Below are 12,953 nucleotides of genomic sequence, written 5' to 3'. Positions count from 1 at the left end.
GGCAGAAAACCCCATCAGAGAACTCTGTGCCTCCCCTGCCCCATACCAGGGAAATCGAGGATCAGGTGCATCACAGGGGGTGACCTGAACCCGCAGGATGAGGCAGACTGCTGGGTGTGGAAGTATGACTGCCTCCTGCTGCCTGCTCACATCAGCTGGGACAGCATTTGTGTTAAGTCTGTCCCTGCTGACTGCTCGTCTGAGTTCAGGGCAGGGAACTGGTCTTCCTCAGAGGACATGAATTCATCTGCAGTTCATGTCTGCGTTCAAAGGGCACTCCAGTGATCAACGTATCTTACCAACTTCTTTGCCTGATTGGTAATTTAGACAGATTTAGTATTTTTCTTTCAAGACTGTACTGCGTATTTCACTGAGCCCTATTACCTGAGAGCAATAACTGCGACCATGTGGAACTGAAATCTCAGCTTCTCTAAATGGATTTGGTTTGGCATCTGTACGACTTGAGCTTTTCCTATGAAAACCAGGCAAACTTTTCATAGCTGTGACGTGGTGCAGGGATGGAAACTGCCTCAGCCAGATAGTAAATGCTCTGGGATCAGATCAGTAGCATTCCATCGGGAATTTAAGTACTCCTTCTCTTGGAAACAAAAAATGTAGCATTTACTACCTCTCAGCTGGGAAACAATGGGAGAAAACAGGAGTCTCTGAAAATGTAATTGCTTTAGAGCAAGCAGAATTCCGTGCTGTTTTGGGCTACTCTGCACATAGTCAAAATCCCAATCCATAACTTCAGCTTCCACTTTTATGCAGAGACTTAGAATGAAAGTCTACAAAAGGCAGGCAGGCAGAATTCCAGTCTTCTTCAGAGAGAAGAATCTCACCCTGGATTTTCTTATTTGAAATGACCAACACTTTCTTTCTGCCATAGCTAGTCGCATTGTCAACGCAGCCAAATCCTACCTCTAAGTAAATGCCTTTCCAGTATTTCTAAGCTTGGACAGTTTGGGTCTGAATCATAAACAGGTCACTGCAGTTGGATGAGAACAGTGCAGATGAGAGATCTGTTATCCAGCAAAGTTTTAAGATTCTCATAAATGGTTCTGTTTGGATGTAGGCATAAAAAGAGTTGACAATTTGCAAATGAACCTTGGAGTTTATTTTTAATAAAGGTATAAAACTTCAAGTACCTCAGGCATCTGCTCTGCCTCTTCTGTGTTTCACAGCCTCAGCACACACTCACATCACTAGGCACACTTGTTTCTGTATCTGAACCAGAGTGCCAAGCATTATAAAATATGATACAGGTACTCAGGAGCACCCACAGACCTATAAGAAAACAGTAACCAGCATGAATGATGCGAGGAAAACCTCCCTGCCTAAACTCAAGTGTTGTGCCTACTGTTTATCTTCCAGCACCTTGTGAATGGCTTGATCAGGATACAGGTTAATTCTGCTTCACCTATGCACTTAGAATTCTCTACAGCTTTTGTCTATGCCACATGGAGGTGGCTGACTGCAGAGCTGGCCGTCTGAAGCCTTCAATGTTTCCTTCAGACTTTGAAAGAAGCGGGGAATTGACTCTGTACAAATTTACCAACAGGTACTGAGGATACACTCCAGTTTTCCCCAGAAAATGTAAGCAGGGAAAAAAGAAAATCACAAGGCATTTCATGTAAATTCTTTCATTATATTTCAACGCTTAAAACACAGAACACTTGAAATCAATTACATCATAATGCTTCTGCTAGGTTGCACATATACTTCCAAGAACTGTGAGCAAAGGTGCTATTGAACTAAAAGAATACTCCAGTACAAGCCCAGCAAATATCCATTATATTCTTCTAGTCTTATTTTCCATACTTCCTTAGCCCAAGGGCAGTCATCACAGGACAAAACCTACTGCTGCGGGAAGAAGAGTTGAAGAGAATTCCTCTGCAGGAGTGTTTGTTATACAAGATTTATCTCAGCACTGATGCAGAACGAGGTGTGTGGTTTTGTACTGCAGCTGGCAGATGCACTGCTCAGCACTGCGTAGTGGTCTGAGGAAATAGCCCAGCTTAGGTTGCCTTTTGTGGAGTGTGTAATGACAACACCAACAACACAAGCTTCCATCTCAGAATTAGAGGGATTGAATGCTGGCAGGTTGGGATAGCCATGCACCAATGCCACCAGTTGTGTCCCTGCCCTGCTGCAGGGCACAGGAGGGTGACAGGCAGTGAGTGCCTGCTGCTGAAGGGAGGAATGTGAAGTCTCTGCAGCTGGTTTTCTCAGAGGGATAAAGAAATGGAAGTTAGGGCTGGGGGAACGTGTCTGCTTTTTTAGCTGCTCACATAAGCATAACTTCTGGGAGGGCCCAAAAACAGCGACCTCCAAATTGAGATTACATGGAGTATTTGTACCCACACCCTCCTTCCAACAACCTCCATGGAGTGCCAACACCAGCAGCCTGGGACTGTCTCCTGCCATACCTTACCAGGAATTGAGGACTGGCCATTTTCTACAGCTACTGACACTTTCATATTTCCCTTTCCTAGCATTCTGATTTTTAAAAGAGAGAGAGACTGAAAAATTAAAGCAACTTAGTCCCGCAAAAATGTCAAAAGGGAAGCTGGGTCAATGAAGAAGGCAGGGCTGGTGAGCTGTTCACTGCAGGTGTCAGTGGCATGTGTCCAGAAAAGGGTTTGAAAGAAGAAAAATCACAGTGGGGAGCAAAATACAGCACTTAGGAGAACAAAAACTAGCTTCAGGCCCAAACTTGCAACAAAGCATCTGTTACCTGAATTGCCACTAGTTAAACACCTTACAAAAAGCTCACCTTTAGATCTGCATTCAAATTTTGGCTGGCCCTGATTCCCTTTTAACTAGTGCTGTGGATGGAATAGGATCTGACAGAAGCAGGTGCTGAAAACAAACAAACAAGCAAACAAAAATATCAGTAGTGATCAGTACATAGCTGGGCACTGATGTCTGTGTGCAGGCTGTGCATGCAGAGCACCATGAACACAGCAGTGAGACAGTCTGATTTGTGCATTCACCTCCAGGGACCTAAAGCCACCACCCATCTAGGAGTGAGAGCTCTGCAGATTACCAAAAAGGAGCACTCCCCCCCTAGTCATTGATGGCCAAACAGTGTGGACAGAAGCACATATCTTTTCTTAATCTCCTCTGCAGTTTCAAGGCTGAGGAGCGGGACAGGGAGGACGTGACATCTGCCCAAAGCCATGGCCGTATCAGACCCTCCAGTAATCCTTTCTGCCATGCTCTGTGTTTGTATTGTGAGAGCACAGCCTGGACTCTGCAATCATTCCCACAGGGGTCTCTGTGCTGGCCAGCAGCACCCTGGGCTGGTGGCCACTAAAAAGGCTGCAGAGAACAGCACTCATGCTGCACACCAAAATGGCCAGAGACCCCTATTGCACTCCTTCCCACGGCCCTGAAGGGAACACTGGCTGAGAGGTGCTTCAGGCTTACTGGAGAGCTACTGGCTTACCTGTCAAGACCCACTTCTGCATTAGCAAGTAACACAAGCATAGGTTAATACAAAACTCTGTTTCCTTCAGCAGGGCTCTGCAGGTTGATCAGGTAAGGAAGTAACTAGATGTTCAGCCACTTCTGGGCAGACATTTAACGTAAAGCTAAGACCTGTTTTTCCTCATTCAAAACAAAAAAGTTTAAGGTTTAATATTCTCTCTGCTCAATAAAACTTCCCTGAGCTGAAGCAGGCAGGACTCACAGTACCAGAGCCCGAGTTCTGCTTGACACCTCTCTCTGGCTCAGGCACCACCATTCCTAGGTCAGCAGCAGGGAGTCATGTAGCCAGACATGGCAGCCCTGCCTCCAGCTGCGTGGTTTCTCCTCTTTCTACACAGCAGCCTTAATTTGGGATATTCAGCCACTTCCTCAGCTAGGGTGTTACCAGCCAGATATTCACCATTTCACATTTCAGAACTAGCGAATTCCCCATGCTGCAGTGCCAGCCCAGGCACGCATTCATCAGCATCACACAAGACACAAGGGAAAAAGCCCATGCTATGTGTTTTCCCCTGTGTGCCTCTAATTTACCACTCAGCTAGAACCATCAGTTTCCCCAGCTGAAGGAGGACGCTTTGCCACCAGCCACCCTTCCAGGGTCTGCCAGTGCTGTGGTTGCTGCACAGAGGCTCATTCACTGTTCTCACTGGGATCTGGTGGCATAAAGCCAACAGGTAAGTTGTCTGGAACATGCATCTCTCCTCTTTCCCTGATCCAGAGAGCACACAGATGTGCTTGGATAAGTTAATCTACAACAGAGTGAGCACTATTTCTAAGCACACAGCGTGGTAGGTGGTGTCAGTCAGCACCAGCCCAGAACCTGGAGCAGCATGGCAGCTCAGGACCTTGTAGTAGTAGTGGACACACCTAAAACTGCTACTGCCATTGTAAAGGGTTTCCTTCCCAGAGTGGTGACTGTTTCCAGCGTGTGAGTCCATCTGTAACACAACCCAGCAGCGTGACCAGTTGGGCTCCATGACTCAGCCACACTTGTGAGAAGTCGCTGGTTTGGTGGCTCCATCCTTCCCAATCTCGGCACAATCCCAGAGCAGGGGCAGGTACTGTTCATGCATTGATGGCATTGGCAACGTCTGTGAACACAAGACGGCTGGGTCTTTGGAGGGCTCCTTGGCTCGTCAGCAGAACCTGCATTGAAGCAGTGAAAGATGAGACCCAGCAAGTCCGCCTTACTTTGGTACACGGCCCTGGGCACAGGCTGTGCCTAAGGACAGCAAAGCTGGTAACAGAGCTGGGAGGCATGTTCTGTGAGGACACCTGGGCTGTCCAGTCTGGAGAAAAGGTAGCCTCACTGCTCTCTGCAGCTTCCTGAGGAGGGAAAGCAGAGGGAGGTGCCACACACTGCTTCTTGGAGCCAATGGTAGGAGGGGAATGGCACAGAGCTGTGCCATGGGAGGGTCAGACGGGGCAGCAGGGAAAATTTCTTTGCTGTGAGGGTAGTTAAACACTGGAACAGCCAGAGGAGTTGGTGCCCCACGGCCTGTCATTACTCAAGAGGCATTTGGACAATGCCTTCAGTAATGTATGTTAACTCGTGGTCAGCCCTGAAGTGGTCAGGCAGTTGGACATTATGATCTTTGTTCCAACTGAACTATTCTGTTCTATTACTCTTTTTTATTCTTCTCTACTCTTAAGGTGGTGCTGATACACTAACACTGCATCAACAAGGCTATAAGAAAAATACAACAAGCCAGAGAATAAGTCAGCACATCCATGCCAATTTAAAATGCCCACATCATTGGATTACTGGGTGTGGCATTTCTAGGACTGCAAAGACTTGCTATGTATGTTTCACCATTTATATAAACAGGACAGCATACAAAAAGTTAAAATCTCAAGAAGGCCTGGAAACATGCCAAAAATTGAACTTTGGCTGCTGTTTTAGACTGCTTCTCTTGCTACAGTAAGCCATTAAACTAGTGTGCTTTCCCAGTAGAGATATCTGTGCATTAGCAAGCTCCAGAGGGAAAACAGGTATTTTGCTGGCCAAGCACTACATAGGAAGGATACACTCTTACTGTTCTAAGTTCAACTCCAGCCTTCTCATTTCCCCTCTTTACTACCTGAAGGAAAATCCTCTGTGTGCTCTGATAGAGGAACCTGATGTTTTCCCTGTACATACTGCTCAGAGGACAGGATCCTTTGCTTTCATTTATCTGTATTTCTCTGCTTTCTTAAAATGGCATATGGAATATGTTGTTTATCTTCCATACTCTAACACACTTCCTGCATGTTCTTTGGCAGGTTGGGAAGCATCCCTCAAAGTGAATAATTTTATAATTACAGTTGCATTTATTTTCTTCTTTCTTCCCTTATGCCCACACCACGCTTGCTACAGGTTACCTGAAAGCATCAAGTATGTGAAAACTGAGGCATGTTGGGAAGAATTCCTGCTCCTGGAACTGGAAAAGCAAGGGAAGAAGTGAGCAACATGGAACAGCTGGAGAGGAATTCAAGAAAGGAGACGTGTTTACTCTAAGGGGAGGCTGCACCACTTGCCAGAAAACATACCTGTTCCAACTATCCCTGCTGGCTCTGTCTTTGAGAAAGGCTTTTTGTGTGTGATAGCGGTGACAAAAGAAACAGAGAACACAATGAAACTAACTGCAAACAATGGAGAGAGCTCTTCCTGCCTATTTCTTGTAAGTCTTGATACAAGGGGGATGGATCTTGTGTCAAAGGCTCATCTGTAGCATTAACCAAAAACACCTGGCATCAAGTTCTTTCCAAACTCACAGAAGTAGGATTCAGTGGTCTTAGGACTTCATCATTTTTCAGCACACTCCACATTTTTGAACACTCAGAAGTGGTCAAAACAAAGCCTTCTTCCCCTTTTCCCACATTCACATTGTGAACTCTGCTCCCTTTTCTCTTTTTGAGCTATGCTCTCTATCCAGCAAGGCTGGCCTGTTAGTCCTGACAAGATCAGATGTGCCATGCCATAACAACATGAGGCTTTCTGACAGCCTTCCTCAGGACCTGCAGTTAACTATTATGACTACTGGCTCTGCATTCACAAGACCTTGTTTTTCACTTGTAGTCTTCAGCAAAGCAGATATGCCTTAAAACTGGGCGGAAATATCTTATTTTCAGGGCCAGCACCAGAGAGCCTCAGTACTTCATGAGCAGTGGAGCCTCCTCTCCCACAAAATGGCATTCATCCTATTTGCCCTAGGTGGTAAACTGCTGTAAACTCAAAGTTAACTGAAGAAATTGCACTGTTCTCTCTTCTAGCTGAGTTGTGCCAGCACTTACCCTTCCCAGGTTTGCTGTCCTATTGCCTGACTCTTCAAACCATCCTAAACTCTCTAAAATTCTCAAGGCCCCCATCTCCAGAGCTGGGTGAAGTGAAGGGAGCCCTCTTGAGGTCTCACATGATTTCCTTACAGTACAATCTTACAGAAACTCCTCATCTGTATGGGAACTGTTGAGTCACGGCCTGAACCATTGATTGAGTACCTGGGGAAAGGACTGGGTCAGCCCTGGGAGCACAGGTGAAGGCTGTGTGACAGAAAGGGGTGGAGCCTGGCTGCACCTCTCTTAGATCTCATTTGAGGGCTGACCCTCAATGGGGGAGGATCTCTTTTTAGAGATTCTTCCTTAGTGAAGCTTTCTCCTGTGAACTTGGAATCTTCTGATATGGGTAAGCAATCTTCTTCCCTTTCTTTATAGCACCTTTCTCTTGTTCTGGTCCTTTTGTCATCACACCTTTGTTGTAATACCTTTCCCATTGTATTGATCTTTCCAACTGCTACATCATCAAAAGCAGGGCAGGTGCCAATGGCTGCAATAACACCCTGACCATTACTACCTTGCTGCCTACCTTGCTCTGTGATGCCTGGGAAGATGCTGCATCTCGCCCATGTTCAAGGAGCTCCTGCTCCAGTTCATCCTGTTCTTCAGTGGGATCAAAGTTGTACATTGGCATGAGCTGGTGCCGTAGCTTCTCCAACCTGCCCGTGGAATGGAAAGCATAGACTTGGTTGAAAAACTCAATAGACAGAAGGACAGATGCTCAGGCTGTCTTCTCTGCTCCGCTACTGAGGCATTTTGCACGCTGTTTTTGCTACTGCATGGGGATTCAGATCTTGTTGCTGCTTGCTGGATAGCAGTTACATCCCCATCCTATGGGTAGGAGGATAAGAACCTGCTACACAGCTGGAAGGAGTGGAAGATGCCTAGAGAACAGCTCCAGGGATCAACTGCCTTTGCTAATCTATGTTGGCAGGCATTACGCACAGAGGAGTCAAACAGGAACTGGATTTTAAGTTCCTGCAGACCGTAAAAGCTCAGGACAAGCCTTATGTATTGGGGAAAAACAAGAGGGTGGAATGTAATGGCTGTGCATTTTGCAACTCCTTTCCCTGTCTCTCTGCCCATGGCATCCAGCCCTGTCAAATCACACTATGCCTGCCAGAAGGGGTCTTGTTTTAGCTCTAGCAACTTGAGAACAGTACTTCAACTATGGACTTGAAGTGTGTATATATATATAAAATAAAAAAAAAAAACAATAAATAGAAATACAATAAATAGAAATAGGAAAGAGAGACTGATGCTGTAGACTGTTCTTAATCTTGTATCATTGCTTCAAGTGACAGAGATATAACAAATTACCCCAGAGGGTCTCCCTAAATACTGGGCAGGTGAGTGATGAAGGATGGATGGGTGGACACACTCCTATGAAAACACTTAGGCTGTATCTGAGTTTTTTGAGGTTAGGGGAGGGAAATACCCAAGCTGTTACCAGCAGAGTCACCACAATTATCTATTTTGGAAAGTGTTAGGATGACACCTTCCCTCTGTGCCAACACAACCATTATCTCCAGCAGCACTATGTTTACAGGCCAAGCATCAGCTCCTCCTGGAGCAGTACCCAGATCTGGGCTTGAAAATTTCATAACAGACAGCAATACTTCTTTGAAGGTCTGTGGCCCTGCCATAAGGAATAAGGCAGGAATAAGAATTACCACTGTCTTTGCTGTCAAAGATGAAAGAATCAAGAAACATCTTCCTGCATGCTGCTCTCCTGTCTCTTTTCAGCCAAGAGCTTAAGGAAATTAATACACTAAGTCTTGGACTAGGAAGCTTCATTTCTGCACTATGCTGCTGGCATTGCTGTGACTGAGGCTAAAGAGGCCTTCAGCATTGCAAGGTCAGCATCGTTGGCTCAGGCTGTTGGAAAGCACAGATCACGGAATGGCTGAAACATGAGACCCACACTTCTCACAACAGTTTCCATCTTCTTTATCCACTCATAATCCTTTCCTCTCTTTTAGTGCATCTAATGTAAGAAGCATAAAGAACTTGCAGGAACCCTAACCTCCTCCTGCTCAACCATGTTTTCCTTCCCAGAGCTCTAGAGGAGCCTTTGAAGCTCTGCTGCTAAAGGTGGGCCAACACCAGGAGTGCAGAGCCCCTGCCCTATGTTATTTATATTCAGAGGCTGGATTGTTCTCAGATACCATCCCTTAAACTCTCCTCATCTTCCCCTCCAATTCCTAGCCCTACCTGGATTTTGAAACACTGAGTTCCCTTCAGCTAACAAGAGATGTTACTTACCTCTTCCTCTTCCTGATATACAGAACCTGAAGGAGAAAGAAAATCATCATTACAAACAGCAGCATGGAGAACAACTGGAAAGAAGAATTTTGGGTATAGGGCACCCAGAGAGGAGGTATAGCAAATCTGATGTCACTGCGCACTGAAGCAGAGGAAAGCGAAAAGTGACAGAAGTGACAACTGGAACTGATGTTTCGTATACATCAGTGTAAGCTTAACAGTGCATCAAGCCTGACACTAGTGCTTGAGTGGCCTGATATTAGGTGTGTTAGTAGTAGTCAGAATATTAGGTGTGTTTTAAGTGTAGCTCAGCAGATTTCTAGTGGCTGGAGGCCATATGTTGCAGTTTTAGAATGGTTGAAGAACCTTCTCTTTGTAGTATTCTCCTGAAGATTTCCTACAGCATAGAAGCAGTTACCCCCTCCCCAGTACAAAGGGAAGAAGGAAAGAGGGCATGCTCAGTGACTTGCCTCGTGTCAGCCAGTAAGAGTGGCTGTCCTGGGAGGAAAGTGAGGCTTTTGGCCTCCAGAGCCTTGTTCCGAGAACTATGAACGCTGGCTGTTGCTCTCGGGAACTTATGACCGTATCCAGGACAGTGTTTCCAGGTTCTCTTTAGGGGCTTTTGGAGAAACTCCTCCTTGGGTCTGCAATGAAATTTTGCAGTAGTCCCTTTCCATAGGCTCCTCTGCTGCTTGTATTAGCGAAGCCCTTCCTCACACGAGGAACGCGAGCTTGCTGCTACCTTCATTCTCTGTTGGTAGGTAAATGATCCAGTTATATATTGAAAGAACTGCAGTGCTTGCATTGTCTGTCAGACTCACAACTATAGCTGTTGATTAATGGCAGGGTTAGTTACATGCAGCAAATCCTTGAGGACTCTGCTGATACCCGAGCAAGGAGAACCTCAAAAATGCAGTCTAGAATGAGTCTAGCAAAAACAGATTCAGTCTGCCTCGGTTCAAAAAGACATACCCACAGAGGAGATTAATAGGGTCCAAGGCTGCTTTAAAAGTTAAGTTGGATGAACTTTCCTATGGGATGCTGGTGTTGACAAGATTTAAATCAATGCAGCTGTTCCAATTAACAAGTCACAACAGACTGACTTGTTTATCAGTCTGCCATTGCTTTGTGTTATTTTAATTGAACTTCCTGTTGCCATTAAAAATAAATAGTGATGTTATATATGGTTTCCTCTAGACCTGCTGAGCAGCCTGCTCTGCCTAGACCCCAGGGAGACAGAAGAAATACTGGAGCACCATTCCTACCAGCTCTTGGTGTGCTTTTAATATAATATAGAAATTAATCCAAATCAGCCCTGGAACCCCTTTGCCACCCTTCACCCCCAACAGACAGAAATACTTAGCAGTGTCTCTTACCATTGCTACAGCCAACCCAATCACAGTAATGATCCCAAAGGATAGCAGCATGGCACTCATGCTGGGACCACTGCTGGCCACATCTGGGATTTTGGTGCTGTTGAAGCTCGTAGTCTCAGGGCTCACAGTAGCTGTTTCTGGTACAGTTGCATCCAGAGTTGTTCCTGCATCTGGTTTGGCCATTGTGGTGCTGCTGTGGTATAAGTCATGTGCAGAGGGCGAGCTGGAACTCATCCTGCCAGCTCTCAGCGTCTTTTAGCAAGCTGCTATGCACTCCACTCAAGAGACAGGTGCCAGATACAGCAGCAAAGAGTTCCCCCTCGTTTCAAGGACCCTCACATGTGATCTACCTCACAGACTCATCACTGATGGCTTTTCTGCATAGGAATCACACGAGTTTCTGCCTAGGAAGGAATGAGAACAGATGCACAGTGCAAAGCTCTTAGAGACAGGCACAACCTTTTCCACAGCTTAACCATGTGTTAATTTTTGAGAGCAGCTCACAGATGCCCACTCAATTTTTTTTTAAGTGCATTTTTCAGGGGTACTGAGAAAGTCCTGCCTGGTTCAGCTGAGGCCAGTGACACACTCACCCCTTGCTGCTTCAGCTCAGCCTCCTTGCAGCAATTGGCAGAGCTATGTAGTGTCTCAGAACCCCTCTGTCTTCAGTCTGCTACAGGATGAGCTAGGCAGCCTTCATCCATACCAGAATAACAGGACCTCTCTTCTTCTCCTCTTTTAACTTACAGAAAGTTTCAGAGATCTCATCCATCAAAATGGCACTTGGCTCCAACACATCTGTATTTTGGACCCAGTAAGAATCACCCAGAAGTATCACAGAATCACAGAATGGCCCGGGTTGGAAGGGACCTCAAGGATCATGAATCTCCAACCCCCCTGCCACACGCAGGGCACCAACCTCCACATTTAATACCAGACCAGGCTGCCCAGGGCCCCATCCAACCTGGCCTTGAACACCTCTAGGGATGGGGCATGCACAGCCTCTCTGGGCAGCTGTTCCAGCACCTCCCACTAGAAGTAGAACTTCCCTGCTGTGGTGGTGGCTGGTGATTGATAAGTCACTGCACTATGCACCCCTCCATTGTCCCTCAGCCCATGCACTCTGCAGAGGCAGACTCTTTAAAGCAGTGGGTTGCACTGGTCCCCATCTGCTACTAAAGATGGCATTTCTACAGTCTCCCATGAAAGCACCCACACAGGCTTAGTCATGTACCACTAATTATCGGTATTAATTTTAAAATGGGTCCCATTTTGGATTGGAGTTGTGCAATTTGACAGATATATTCATACTGAAAACACGAAAGGCTTTAATTGTTTCATGTTTCTATTGTGCAAATGATCAGGAGTTGCAAAACACCATGGGATGATCCTACGGGAAGTATTTGCACAACTTCGTTTATAAGATCTCTGTATGTGACATCAGGCCAGCAATTACTTCAGTGAAAACACAGCTACCTCTGGAGCAGGGCGGCGCAGACCTCAAGAACTACCGCAGCAGACTTCTGATCACTTTTATGTAGTTCAGCAGACATTACATCTCCAAACTGGAATGCAAAGGGACACGGGTTAATGAGCTCCGAATAGAAAAAGATGTGCCTGCAAAGAGAAACGAGCCACTGTTCAGCTCCACTGTTCTATTCTGGGCAAGGTTATTGCGCACTTCTCGTTACCGTGATGCCTCTCTGCCGTCCACGGCCGCATTAAGCAGCGTGATTAACATCTGTCACTACCGACCGAAGCAGAGCCATCGTGCAAGGCAAGCGGCAGCGGGGCCGGGCGGGGTCTGCCGGCAGCGCGAGCGGGCGGTCAGCTCGCACCGCGCTCATCCCCGGGCACGCAGGTCTCTCCCACGCAACTTTGCGAAGGAGGCGGTGAGAGACGCCGAACCGCCACGAGTTTCTAAATCAGCGCGAAGGCAGATGGCACTTGTGCTCCGGTCCCGCCTCGCCGACCGAGCAGCCCAGGAACGGGTGTCCCGCGCCGCCGGCACTGCGGCCCGGGCCGCGCCGGGAGGGCTCCGCACAGGGCAGCGCGGCGCCGGGCCGCGGGGCGACGGAAGCAGAACGGCGCCGAGCCGCGCTCCGCCCCTCACGGCGCCGCGGGGGCGCGGAGCGCGAGGCCTCCGCCGCCCGCCCGACAGCACCGCGGAGCCGAGCCCGGCCGGCCCCGCCTCCCAGCGCCCGGCCGCCGCCTGCGGGACGGCCGCTCGCCCCGGGCCGGGCGGGGACGGAGCCGCCCTGAGGTTCGCCCCGCGGCCCGGCCCGCCGCCCTCGCGCCCCTCCCCGGAGGCGGCCGCGCTGCCCGCGCCGAGGCCGCCACTTACGGAGCGCTCCCGCTGAAGCGGCTCCCCCGAGCGCCGCCGGCGGTGGGGCCGCGCCCTCGGCCGCAGGGCCGCGCTGCCCGCAGGGGGGGGGGGCGGGCCGGGCCCGTCGGCGCGCGCCGCCGCCGCCGCCGCCGCCTCGCGGCCGGTAGCCCCGCCCCTCCGCT

At 48.2% G+C, this 12,953-nt stretch overlaps 1 protein-coding gene across 4 annotated transcripts; it reads right to left on the bottom strand.

Moving 5' to 3' along the window:
* Nucleotides 1–1,605: 1,605 nt before the first annotated feature.
* Nucleotides 1,606–12,888, bottom strand: C11H3orf18 (chromosome 11 C3orf18 homolog). Of its 4 annotated transcripts, none has more exons than XM_031598566.2 (6): nucleotides 12,790–12,888; nucleotides 11,922–12,010; nucleotides 10,446–10,849; nucleotides 9,070–9,095; nucleotides 7,334–7,463; nucleotides 1,606–4,638 (listed from the first exon to the last, which is right to left on the bottom strand). In XM_031598566.2, the coding sequence occupies exons 3-6, from the start codon at nucleotides 10,677–10,679 to the stop codon at nucleotides 4,558–4,560; spliced, it is 471 nt and encodes a 156-aa protein (XP_031454426.2). In that variant the 5' UTR covers nucleotides 10,680–10,849; nucleotides 11,922–12,010; nucleotides 12,790–12,888; the 3' UTR covers nucleotides 1,606–4,557. The 4 variants fall into 4 exon arrangements, with proteins under 4 accessions (XP_031454426.2, XP_090004021.1, XP_031454425.2 ...); XM_090147895.1 differs by having other exon boundaries at nucleotides 10,446–10,845; XM_031598565.2 differs by having other exon boundaries at nucleotides 11,922–12,062; nucleotides 12,790–12,880.
* Between the last annotated feature and the right edge of the window lie 65 nt (nucleotides 12,889–12,953).

This window comes from Phasianus colchicus, chromosome 11 (assembly GCF_987193195.1).
Source record: "Phasianus colchicus chromosome 11, bPhaCol1.hap1.1, whole genome shotgun sequence".
Taxonomy (NCBI): domain Eukaryota; kingdom Metazoa; phylum Chordata; class Aves; order Galliformes; family Phasianidae; genus Phasianus; species Phasianus colchicus.
The sequence above is the reverse complement of the archived record's forward strand: the minus strand, read 5'-3'. Positions and strand labels throughout refer to the sequence as shown.